At 42.8% G+C, this 12,826-nt stretch overlaps 2 protein-coding genes across 6 annotated transcripts in view; both read left to right on the forward strand.

The window, feature by feature from the left end:
* LOC129814125 (ras GTPase-activating protein nGAP-like) overlaps positions 1–7,108 on the forward strand; it is an 88,048-nt gene extending 80,940 nt beyond the window's left edge. For 4 of the 5 annotated variants that reach the window (XM_055866952.1, XM_055866948.1, XM_055866949.1 and 1 more), the window contains 4 exons: positions 88–222; positions 477–679; positions 2,367–2,454; positions 6,051–7,108. In XM_055866952.1, coding sequence (XP_055722927.1) covers positions 88–222; positions 477–679; positions 2,367–2,454; positions 6,051–6,218 — 594 coding nt within the window. In that variant the 3' untranslated portion in view covers positions 6,219–7,108. Of the gene's footprint in view, positions 1–87; positions 223–476; positions 680–2,366; positions 2,455–3,080; positions 3,112–6,050 lie in introns of all 5 variants that reach the window. The other variant, XM_055866951.1, reaches the window with a different exon arrangement.
* Positions 7,109–8,148: 1,040 nt separating this feature from the next.
* Positions 8,149–12,813, forward strand: LOC129813485 (ATP-dependent RNA helicase A protein-like). The gene is made up of 8 exons (XM_055865790.1): positions 8,149–8,274; positions 8,360–8,491; positions 8,591–8,624; positions 8,967–9,133; positions 9,295–9,604; positions 10,395–10,579; positions 10,805–10,868; positions 12,692–12,813. The coding sequence occupies exons 1-8, from the start codon at positions 8,164–8,166 to the stop codon at positions 12,811–12,813; spliced, it is 1,125 nt and encodes a 374-aa protein (XP_055721765.1). The 5' UTR covers positions 8,149–8,163.
* The last annotated feature ends 13 nt before the right edge of the window (positions 12,814–12,826 follow it).

The following is a 12,826-nucleotide window of genomic DNA, read 5'->3' on the forward strand; positions in this document are numbered from 1 at the left end:
CTGTTATTATTATTATCAAGAAATAAAGTGTGGCCAAAGGCACTCAGGGTAGATTTGATTGACATACATGTATCTGTGGTGGTGCAGGTGGCGTCGCCGGTAGAGCCAGTCACCATGTCACCGGTAGAGAGGACAGCGGCGTGGGTACTGAATAACGGCCAGTTCGAGGACGAGGCGGCCCCAGCAGATCAGAGCAGGGAAGACAGCAGGCATGCCAAGAAGGTAAAGACACAGCCAGAGTTACAGTCAATGAAGGTTTGATGGCCAAAATATTTCCAAGTTAAATGACTGACTTCTTCCTAATCATCCAAGTCAACACATCAGCCTGCTTAAGCCAGTGTAGACAGACAGAGATAGTCTTAGTCATGACTAACACGATCATCCCCTCCCACTCACTTTCTCTCTTTCCCTCTCTCTCACTTTCCCTCTCTTTCTCTTTCCCTCTATCTCTGTTTTTCTCGCCTCTCTCCCGCTAGTATGAACAGGAGATCTCCAAGCTGAAGGAGCGCCTGCGGGTGTCTAGTCGGTGTCTGGAGGAGTACGAGAGACGTCTGCTGGCCCAAGAGCAGCAGATGCAGAAACTGCTGATGGAGTACAAGTCCCGCCTGGAGGACAGCGAGGAGAGGCTGCGTCGGCAGCAGGAGGAGAAGGACAACCAGATGAAGAGCATCATCTGCAGGTAGGCATTACTAGGCACCCTCTGGATGATTTTGCTTAAAACAGCCCATACTCCAGTCGGAATTCCTTTGAATTAATGATTGAATGGAAGCAAAATCACAGATTGACTACTTAATGGCGTGCCTATAGTGTCTTTTATAGTTGTCCCAAATGGCACCCTATTCTCTATAAACAGTGCATTCGGAAAGTATTCAAACCCCTTGACTTTTTCCACATTTTGTTACAGCCTTATTCTAAAATGAATAAAATTATTTTATTCCTCATCAATCTACACACAATACCCCATAATGACAAAGCAAAAACAGGTTTTTAGAAATACCTTATTTACATAGGTATTCAGACCCTTTGCTATGAGACAACTTGATTGGAGTCCACCTGTGGTAAATTCAATTGATTGAACATGATTTGGAAAGGCACAAACCTGTCTATAAAAGGTCCCACAGTTGACAGTGCATGTCAGAGCAAAAACCAAGCCATGAGGTCGAAGGAATTGTCCGTAGAGCTCCGAGACATGATAGGCACAGATCTGGGAAAGGGTACCAAAATATCTCTACAGCATTGAAGGTCCCCAAGAACACAGTGGCCGCCATCATTCTTAAAAGGTCTGGAACCACCAAGACCGCCATCATTCTTAAAAGGTTTGGCACCAACAAGACTCTTCCTAGAGCTGGCCACCCGGCCAAACTGCACAATCAGGGAGAAGGGCCTTGGTCAGGGAGGTGACCAAGAACCCGATGGTCACTCTGACAGAGCTCCAGAGTTCCTCTGTGGAGATGGGAGAACCTTCCAGAAGGACAACCATCTCTGCAGCACTCAACCAATCAGGCCTTTGTGGCCAGACGGAAGCCACTCCTCAGTAAAAGGCACATGACAGCCCGCTTGGAGTTTGCCAAAAGGCACCAAAAGCACTCTCAAGCCTGAATGCCAAGCGTCACATCTGCAGGAAACATGGCACCATCCCTAAGCTGAAGCATGCTGTGGGGATGTTTTTCAGCGGCAGGGAGACTAGTCAGGATCAAGGGAAAGATGAACGGAGCAGATCCTTGATGAAAACTTGCTTAGGACCTCAGACTGGGGCGACAGTTCACCTTCCAACAGGACAACGACCCTGGCTTCGGGACAAGTCTCTGAATGTCCTTGATTGGCCCAGCAAGAGCCTGGACTTGAACCCGATCAAACATCTCTGGAGATACCTGAAAATAGCTGTGCAGCGACACTCCCCATCCGACCTGACAGAGCTTGAGGGGATCTGCAGAGAAGAATGGGAGAAACTCCCCAAATACATGTGTGCCAAGCTTGTAGCGTCATAACCAGGAAGACTAGAGGCTGTAATTGCTGCCAAAGGTGCGTCAACAAAGTACTAAGTAAAGGGTCTGAATAGTTATGTAAATGTGTTATTTCCGGGAGGGGGGTTTATTGATATATTTGCAAAAATTTCTAAAACCCTGGTTTTGCTCTGCCATTATGGGTTATTGTGTGTAGATTGATGAGGGGGAAAAACTATTTAATCAATTTTAGAATAAGGTTGTAAAGTAACAAAATGTGGAAAAGGGGAAGGGGACTAAATACTTTCCAAATGCACTGTATAGTGCACTGCCTTTGACCAGGGTCTACCATTTGAGGTGCAGCCTATGATCTCCCCTTTTGGTTTGTATGCGTCTGAGATGGCAATGCTCTGTCACTCACAGGTTAATTGCTGTTGAGGAGGAGCTGAAGAGAGACCATGCAGAGATGCAGGCTGTCATAGATGCCAAGCAGAAGATCATTGATGCACAGGTATAGTAACAGAAAACGCTACACATATTTTGTCTGTACTCTGTGTAGGGCTTGAATAAATCCAATACTCAGACCATCCCCTTATGAATGAATATTCTACTCTCCATGGAAACCGATTCATTCAGTCTTACATTTGGGGTTGCTTACCATTGTCTTATATCCTTGACAGCTTTTCAGAGCAACCTGGAAATGCCATAGATAGTCTCACTAGAGGCACATAACATTTGCTCTCGCTTTTTGGGCTTTTAACAGCGCCTGTTTATCAGCTCGTTGCCTCTGAACACTCTTTGAGAAGGTCATACTTTACGTCAACAGATCTTCAATACCAAGCAGGGAAAGGGGAGAAAAAAATAGGATCAATGTTAACTATTATTGCTCCATCAAAATATATATTTGAAATGCTTTGACTTTTAAAAATGTCTACTTTCTTTACAATGTTATCTTTTGGTCAGGGGTGATATAATTGACACTAAATGTAAAAGTATAGACTTGACATGCAGTTAATTCTATAATCCCATCCAAACAACACCTTTCAAGCTTTGGAGGGGGATTGAGTTCTTGTACTCTGTATTGGAGCAGAGAACCTGTTGACGTGCTCACTATCACTATGTTCCACTGAATTCCAGGTCAATAAAGCAACAGAGGTAATCCAAGCAGGCAAGTAAACCAGTCAGTCCTCAGGTTTTGGAAAATGCCGGCAAGCCTTGTATGAGCGCAACCACACTTGACACCCATTCCTGCCCTCCCTGCCAAAAAGTCCTTATTCGTGTGCAGACTAGAGGATGTTTGGCTGTTGTTGTTTGGCATTGCTTTTGGATTTCCTCCTCAGTCACTATGTAAATATAAAACATCATCTAATACATTTTCATTACTTTTGCAGTTTGAGTACGCCCCTGCTGCTACACTTAATGTTCCTCCATGTCCGATGTCAATATCATCTCAGACACAAAGTGGAGCTCATAGCTAATAATCAACAATATTATAGTATGAGAATGTCTGTCACGAGATGGAATTAGGGCTGTAAATATTAAGCAGCTACATTGATGTTCAACATTTCTGTTTCTCCAGGAATGTGTGTTGTGAGTTGCGCTCTTAGCAGATGATAGCTTTGGCTGCTTTTCACCCTGCCTTCCTAATTTAGCTACTGTCACTCCAAAAACCCATTTCCCTTTCCCTCCTCTCACTCAGTTCTGCAGGAACAGTGCCATGACCTGGCTAGATGAGGTTGCCCATGGCTGGTGACACAACTTTATTTTGTTGCTGATTTCAAGGAGAGCAAACTGAATCAGTTTTCCTCCATCTGGGATGGCATCACAGTGGTGGTCATTGGGGAGAACAATCAAATACATAGTGTAGAGGATAGTTCAGTCCAAGGGTTAGGCATAGAATTGGGATTTCAGTAAAACAATGAAATGATAGTTGAATACAAATAATGTGTTTACACAATATAAATGTACAATTGTTTTCAGTTGAAAGCCATGCCACTATTGACATGTAGGCCTTGTGAATGGATAGATACAGTACTAGTCAAAAGTTTGGACACCTACTCATTCAAGGGTTTTTCTTTATTTTTACTATTTTCTACATTGTAGAATAATAGTGAAGACATAGAAACTATGAAATAACACACATGGAATCATGTAGTAACCAAAAAATTGTTAAACAATTCAAAATATATTTTAGATTGTTCAAAGTAGCCACCCTTTGCATTGATGGCAGCTTTGCACACGCTTAGCATTCTCTCAACCAGCTTCATGAGGAATGCTTTTCCAACGGTCTTGAAGGAGTTCCCACATACAGTGGCAAGAGAAAGTATGCGAATCCTTTGGAATTACCTGAATAAATTGGTCATCAAATTTGATCTGATCTTCATCTAAGTCACAACAATAGACAGTGTTTTTAACCTAATAACACAAGTGATTGTATTTTTCTTGTCTATATTGAATACATCATTTAAATATTCACAGTGTAGGTTGGAAAATATATGTGAACCCCTAGGCTAATGACTTCTCCAAAAGCTAATTGGAGTCAGGAGTTAGCTAACCAGGAGTACAATCATTGAGACAAGATTGGAGATGTTGGTTAGAGCTGCCCTGCCCTAGAAAAAACACTCTCAAAATTTGTGTTTGCTATTCACAAGAAGCATTGCCTGATGGGAACCATGCCTCGAACAAAAGAGATCTCAGAAGAACCAAGATAAAGAATTGTTGACATGCTGGAAATGTATTACAGACTCAGACAAGGAAAGGTTGAAAATGTCAGTTAAGACACTTGCCAGTTGGTCAGAGCATGCTCACATGACACGTCCTGGTAATCCGTCTGGCCCTTTGGCCTTGTGAATGTTGACCTGTCTAAAGGTCTTACTCACATTGGCTGCGGAGAGCGTGATCACACAATCTTCCTGTACATCTGGTGCTTTCATGCATGGTTCAGTGTTATTTGCCTCGAAACGAGCATAGAAGTAGTTCAGCTCGTCTGGTAGGCTCGTGTCACTGGGCAGCTCCCGGCTGTGCTTCCCTTTGTCGTCTGTAATGGTTTGCAAGCCCTGCCACATCCGACGAGCATCGGAGCCGGTGTAGTACAGCTCTATCTTAGTCCTGTATTGATGCTTTGTCGGAGGGCAAAGCGGGATTTGTTATAAGCTTCCGGGTTAGAGTCCCACTCCTTGAAAGCGGCAGCTCTAGCCTTTAGCTCAGTGTGGATGCTGCCTGTAATCCATGGCTTCTGGTTGGGGTATGTATGTACGGTCACTGTGGAGACGACATCATCGATGCACTTATTGATGAAGCCAATGACAGATGTGGTGTACTCCTCAATGCCATTGGAGGAATCTCGGAACATATTCCAGTCTGTGCTAGCAAAACAGTCCTGTAACTTAGCATCTGGTTCATCTGACCACTTTTTTTAGTGATCTAGTCACTGGTGCTTCCTGCTTTAATTTTTGCTTGTAAGCAGGAATCAGGAGGATGGAATTATGGTCAGATTTGCCAAATGGAGGGCGAGGGAGAGCTTTTTATGCGTCTCTGTGTGTGGAGTAAAGGTGGTCCAGAGTTCTTTTCCCTCTGGTTGCACATTTAACATGATGATAGAAAGCTGGTTGAGAGAATGCAAAGAGTGTGCAAAGCTGGCATCAAGGCCAAGAGTGGCTACTTTGAAGAATCTCATAAAATATTTGTATTTGTTTAACAGTTTTTTGATTACTACTTGATTCCATATGTGTTCATAGTTTGTTTTCACTATTATTCTACAATGTAGAAAATAGTAAAAAAATAAAATTAAAATAAAAAACCTGGAATGGGTAGGTGTGTCCAATCTTTTGAATGGTACTGTATATATAAAAAATATGTTTTCGTTTTAAAAACAAACATGATGCAATGCTTGGATATGAGTTTGTTTTATCTATAATTTTGGCTGCTAAACAAAAACTATTTCAGTGAGGTATATTTCAGACTTTGCTTGTGATATTTGAATTTCACCATCTACAGAGTAGTAATCATCCTTTAGCTTATCCTGCTAATTCATTCTCCAATGTAAAGTGAATGTTTTCCTCTCTTTCTCACTCCCTCCCTCTTTCCCTTCTCTCTTTCTCTTTTCAGGAGAAGAGGATAAGCTCCCTGGATGCAGCCAACTCTCGGCTGATGAGTGCCCTGACACAGGTGAAGGAGCGCTATAGCATGCAGAACCTGCGCAACGGCCTCTCGCCAACCAACCCCACAAAACTGTCGATCACTGAGAACGGAGAGTTCAAAAACAGCAGCTGCTGATTTAGTCGGCAAGTGTGAGATGGTGTTATGGTCACACTCTCTCCATGCACACAGACCAATTACCTGTGGCTCTACAAAGAATGTCTAGATATTAATGTAAATAGCTTGTATCTTGTATTCGTTGTGTACAGAGATGATACTGAAAGACATGTCTTTTGAAGACGTGAACAAGAGGATCAACTGTTGTCATGAAATAGCGAATTGTTGTTTTATAAATGACATTCCCATATGCAGACAAATGCAGTTTTAAATAGATTTGAAGTATTCTCTAATTAAGAGATGATATATTGAGATGTACATATCAAAGGGGTTTGTTTCAATAAATAAGCACATAGTGAGCAGTTATAGCTCTAAAAACATAGTCATGATAGCAAAATAAACCAAAAAACATTTTATGCACTGTTTTTCTAACCCTACTTTAAAAAAAATATTTTTAACTTGTTTTTGTGGTCTTAAACTAGGGGTTGCATTGGTTTTGATTGGCTGATTTTGAGTATATTGGGACTGCTGCTTGCCCATTGTTAGCTGAAACCATAGGCCTTTGAGTTCAGGTTCTTATGGCCTACTGGATCTTCAAAAAAAGTGTCTGCTCACTCCCACCTTGCCACAGAATAGCAAATGTTATTTATTTCTGTACCTTCTACTGGCACGCCTTCAAGATCCCAAGAGAAGATTTTCAACATGACAGCCCTCCTGACTTTGTACAATTTTCTATTTCATGTCAATAACTACTGTTTATTAAGAGTTTGTTTTCTGTTCTCACCCATCCAACCTCCCCTAGGCACACACTTTTTTGTTGCACAAAAATCTATGAACTGGTGAATGTCAATGATAGCTTATCTGTCAGTTGTTGAACGTTGTTGAGAATAAAAACTGCCTGTAACATTGTGGATGTTTTGCATTCGTGACTTTAATATGGTTTGTAATTCAACTACTGCTGAAGCACATGCATATTTGCAGTGCTCGACTTGGGCAGTGCTTGTGCTACTGCTTGAGCTTCTGCACCTAAAATATTCCTTGCACCCAAAATGATTACCGGCACCTATTTCAGTCCAAGTCAAACTCTGCATATTTGTGGAGTCGTTACATAAATCCACTTAATAAAGATTTTGTTATTGTTACTTTGTAAAATGTGACTTGATTAATGAACTAGTTAGTAGAACAGGGTACAACAAAAATACTTGTCAGCTTGATTGGAAGGCCTCAATGACCGATCAAATGTGGTAGATTTAAGCCTAGACCGACTGATTGCCACAGCATTGGTTGCTACCCACATTGCTCTAGGCCTGGGATTTTGAGTCTGGCAACTAGTCATCGGTCTGCCTATAGAGATCCTAATGACTAATTATGTGGTCCTACTGCCAGGGGCTTTGGCTGGCTGTCTCCAGTAGTCCTAGCCACGTATGCGCCCCAGACAACGATTATCTCCTCTTCCTCTCTGGCCCCAGTTCGTGCTCATGACATGTCTGCCGTCTGAATGGTTTGTTTTTGCTAGCCGGCTCGTTTGAAGAAAGTTTTTTTGGTCTGACCTAACTATCTATACATGCATTTTGATTTAGCCTGCGTCGAATAAATGAATACACGTTAACGGAGTCCCCACATCGGTGATATTGTTAGTCAACTAGCTAGCTAAAATAGCATCCTGAGCTTGGATTTTCTGGTGCTTTCATCAATGTGCCCATTCACACGTTTATCTGCACTCTCACTGGCTAGAATGGTCCCACCTGATCTCGTGTCCCTCTCTCGTCTGCCTTCCATATTTGAGAACACATATTTCCATTATTAGAGCGGTCAATATAATAGACAAGATTTGATAAAGTCAGTGTTCGACATTGCAGGCTACTGCCGACTGACTGATTTACATAGAACAATAAATAACTCATTATTATTTGTAGGTCAGTCACGGCCAATTAACCCTGCTCCAACAGATATCCACAAATCCGCCATGGCAGACATCAAGAACTTCCTGTATGCTTGGTGTGGGAAGAAGAAACTTACACCCAGCTATGACATTCGACGGGCTGGAAACAAAAACCGGCAGAAGTTTCTGTGTGAGGTCAGTTGTATTCTTTAAAATGTGTCTGCATCAGCAATGATCTGGTAAATAACATTCATATTTTGACCTATGTTCCTCTTCCAAGGTTCGTATTGAGGGATTGGGAATGGGAAACTCCACCAATAAGAAGGATGCCCAGGCAAATGCTGCCAGAGACTTAGTCAATTATCTTGTCCGAGATGGAGAAATGAATGCAGCTGAAGTCCAAGCCCTTGGGGTCAGCTATTAACATATTACACCTAATGCTTTTTTATCATTCAAAATAAAACATGCACGTGTGGTGATAACGTATTAAAACTACTTTTCATATTTATAGGTAAGTGTACCTGACTTCAGTGGGGGAGCAGGGGGTGATAAAGGCAACGACTTCCTCCAAGTGGACCTGCCCCACCTCACCTGGTTGTGAAAGCTGAGCAAGGTATTGTTTTATTTAACTAGGCGAGTCAGTTAAGAACACATTGTTATTTACAATGATGGCCTAGGAACAGTGAGTTAACTGCCTTGTTCAGGGGCAGAACGACAGATTTTTACCTTGTCAGCTCTGGGATTCGATCTAGCAACCTTTCGGTTACTGGCCCAACGCTCTAACCACTAGGCTACTTGCTGACTTCACCAAATGCCTGTATAGTCTGTTTTGTGAACTCTCTTTATATGGTGTCATAACTTATCTTGATGTTTAACTGTTGCTTCAGCAAATGCACCTTCTGGACCAGTCCCAGGTGTCACTGGTTTGGGATATTCGGGAGGTGATGGTGGAGGCAATTATTCTGGAGGTGCTGGAAACAGCAATGCTCCGTGGGATCGTGGGGCCAATCTGAAGGACTACTACTCAAAGAGAGATGAGCAAGAGGCACAGGCGGTAGGACCTGTCAATTCACAATATTTATAAAGTGTTGTGGTTTGTCTATCATTAGCTATGTTTATGCTGAAATATATTTAATAGGCAATGCATTTGTAGTAAGTCATGGTCTTCACACATGTTGTATTTTAACCTTTGACATGTTTATTTTCCCGTTCAAGACTCTGGAGTCTGAGGAGGTAGATCTGAATGCAGGACTCCATGGCAACTGGATTTTAGAGAATGCCAAAGCCCGTATGAACCAGTTTTTCCAGAAGGAGAAGAATCAGAAACCCCTTGGTTTGTGCCGTGGCGGAGATCTTTGTGGGCTATACTCAGCCTTGTCTCAGGATGGTAAGTTGGTGGTTGAAGATTTCCCTCTAGTGGTGTGGGGGCTGTGCTTTGGCAAAGTGGGTGGGGTTATATCCTTCCTGTTTGGCCCTGTCTGGGGGTATCATCGGATGGGGCCACAGTGTCTCCTGACCCCTCCTGTCTCAGTCTCCAGTATTTATGCTGCAGTAGTTAATGTGTCGGGGGGCTAGGGTCAGTTTGTTATATCTGGAGGACTTGTCCTGTGTGAATTTAAGTATGCTCTCTCTAATTCTCTCCTTCTCTCTTTCTTTCTCTCTCTCAGAGGACCTGAGCCCTAGGACCATGCGTCAGGACTACCTGGCATGATGACTCCTTGCTGTCCCCAGTCCACCTGGCCTTGCTGCTGCTCCAGTTTCAACTGTTCTGCCTGCGGCTATGGAACCCTGACCTGTTCACCGGACGTGCTAAAAAAGCCAACTGTGTGTCCCTAGTCCAAGGGAAGATGGCTCTGTTTGAGCCCTCCCAGAGACAGAGCTTGGCCGGGGTAGTGCCCTGGTCCCCTCCGCAAGTCAACTGGAACCCCTGGACCAGCAGCAATATTGAAGAGGGCCCACTAGCATTTGTGAGACAGACTTGTTTCTTGCTGTACGTTTACTAAAAGAAATCCAACAATATATCTGTATTTTCTGTGGTTATTCTCTTCATAATGTGTCCTTACTTTCTCTAAAGTAAAGCAGTCTATTTTGTCATGGTGGACCTGCCATCCCATCTAAAAGTATCATTCCCATTTCCCTCTAGTGCACCCCAGAGCAAATCAGCGCTGACCTCCAACATGAGCTGACCTGTCAATTGGAACAAGATCAAAGCAAAACAGAAGGTGTTCTTGCCTTGACTTACTTGCTATTATCTTGATTTAGTGTTAAATGGTGGTCTGTTATGTCTGACTGACATGCAAAAACTTGTCTCCTAGGTCAGCGAGATGGGCTTCCAGTGAAGAATTTTGAGAGAGAGATCATATCTGCTGTTCAGGGTAACTCAGTGGTGATCATTCGAGGGGCGACTGGCTGTGGCAAAACCACCCAGGTTCCCCAGTACATCCTGGATCTGTTCATCAAGAGTGGGAGGGCGTCCGACTGTAACATTATTGTAACCCAGGTAAGATTCAAAATTAAATATGCCTGGACTTCCTTGTTTGTGATAAGATAATGACTTTGTCTCCTTAGGAAATGTTGTTTGGCAGTGTGTAAACGTTAAAAGACATTACAAACAGAAACTCAGGTCCAGGACATGGTCTGTGACATGAATATACATAGAATGTAAAAGTGCAGATGGCTGAATGACTGACTGCTTTATCAGTGTCCTCCTTCCCTTCTTCCTAAGCCCCGGCGTATCAGTGCAGTGTCTGTTGCAGAGCGTGTTTCCTACAAGAGAGGAGAGGATGTCGGTAAGAGCTGTGGGTAGAGTGTCCGCTTTGAATCCATCCTTCCATGGCCCCATGCCAGCAACTAAACGTCTTGTTTTCAGTGAAATACGTAACCGTTCCGTATTTTATCTAACGGGTGGCATCCATAAGTCTAAATATTCCTGTTACATTGCACAACCTTCAATGTTATGTCATAATTACGTATAATTCTGGCAAATTAGGCAGCCCAAACTGTTGCATATACCCTGACTGCGTGCAATGAACGCAAGAGAAGTGAAACAATTTCACCTGGTTAATATTGCCTGCTAACCTGGATTTCTTTTAGCTAAATATGCAGGTTTAAAAATATATACTTCTGTGTATTGATTTTAAGAAAGGCATTGATGTTTATGGTTAGGTACACGTTGGAGCAAGGACAGTCCTTTTTCGTCAATACGCACCGCATCGGTTATATGCAACGCAGGACACGCTAGATAAACTAGTAACATCATCAACCATGTGTAGTTATAACTAGTGATTATGATTGGTTGATTGTTTTTTATAAGATAAGTTTAATGCTAGCTAGTAACTTACCTTGGCTTACTGCATTCGCGTAACAGGCAGGCTCCTCGTGGAGTGCAATGAGAGGCAGGTGGTTAGAGCGTTGGACTAGTTAACTGTAAGGTTGCAAGATTGAATCCCCGAGCTGACAAGGTAAAAATCTGTTGTTCTGCCCCTGAACAAGGCAGTTAACCCACCGTTCCTAGGGCGTCATTGAAATAAGAATGTGTTCTTAACTGACTTGCCTAGCTAAATAAAGATTAAATAAAGGTGTGTAAAAAAATATATAAAAAATCGGCCAAATCGGTCTCCAAAAATACCGATTTTCGATTGTTATGAAAACTGTAAATCGGCCCTAATTAATCGGCCATTCCGATTTAATCGGTCGACCTCTAGACGTGACGCTTCGCGTTCAGGCCAAGGAGTTCAATCTTCGTTTCATCAGAGATAATCTTGTTTCTCATGTTCTGAGTCTGTAGGTGCCTTTTGGCAAACTCCAAGTGGGCAGTCATGTGCCTTTTACTGAGCAGTGGCTTCTGTCTGGCCACTCTACCATAAAGGCCTGATTGCTGGAGTGCTGCCGAGATGGTTGTCCTTCTGAAAGGTTCTTCCATCTCCACAAAGGAACTCTAGAGCTCTGTCAGAGTGAGCATCAGGTTCTTGGTCACCTCCCTGACCAAGGCCCTTCTCCCCCGATTGCTCAGTTTGGCCGGGCGGACAGCTCTAGGAAGAGTCTTAGTGGTTCCAAATGTTTTCCATTTAACAATGATGGAGGCCACTGTGTTCTTGGAGACCTTCAATGCTGCAGACCATTCCTCAGATCTGTGCCTCGATACAATCCTGTCTCGAAGCTCTACGGACTTTTCCTTCAACCTCATGGCTTGGTTTTTGCTCTGACGTGCACTGTCAAGTGGGCCCTTATATAGACAGTTGTGCCTTTCCAAATCATGTCCAATCAATGTAATTTGCTACAGGTGGACTCCAATGAAGTTGAAGAAACATCTCAAGGATGATCAATGGAAACAGGATGCACCTGAGCTCAATTTCGAGTCTCATAGCAAAGGGTCTGAATTCTTATGTAAATAAGGTATTTCTGTTTTGTTTTTTTTATATAAATTTGCTAACATTTCTAAAAACCTGTTTTTGGTTTGTCATTATGGGGCATTGTGTGTAGATTGCTGAGTTTTGATTTTAATCCATTTTGGAATAAGGCTGTAGTTTAACAAAGTGTGCAAAAAGGGAAGTCTGAATACTTTCCGAAGGCACTGTGTAGCGTAAATTGATCTATATTGCTCTATATCTAGGTGTGTTACTGCGGAAGCTGGAAACAGGTATTCGTGGGATCAACCATGTGATTGTGGGTGAAATCCACGAGAGAGACCTCAATGTGCGTATAGCTGATGATCCCCAAAATCAGAATCCTTAGGGGTAGTTTCCCC

Source organism: Salvelinus fontinalis, chromosome 17, assembly GCF_029448725.1.
Source record: "Salvelinus fontinalis isolate EN_2023a chromosome 17, ASM2944872v1, whole genome shotgun sequence".
NCBI classification, from domain to species: domain Eukaryota; kingdom Metazoa; phylum Chordata; class Actinopteri; order Salmoniformes; family Salmonidae; genus Salvelinus; species Salvelinus fontinalis.

Coding starts and splice junctions, on each gene's coding strand:
- LOC129813485 (XM_055865790.1), top strand. CDS start 8,164: ATGGCAGACATCAAGAACTTCCTGTATGCTTGGTGTGGGAAGAAGAAA. Junction 9,134..9,294: donor ATGAGCAAGAGGCACAGGCG/GTAGGACCTGTC, acceptor TTCCCGTTCAAG/ACTCTGGAGTCTGAGGAGGT. Junction 10,580..10,804: donor GTAACATTATTGTAACCCAG/GTAAGATTCAAA, acceptor CTTCTTCCTAAG/CCCCGGCGTATCAGTGCAGT.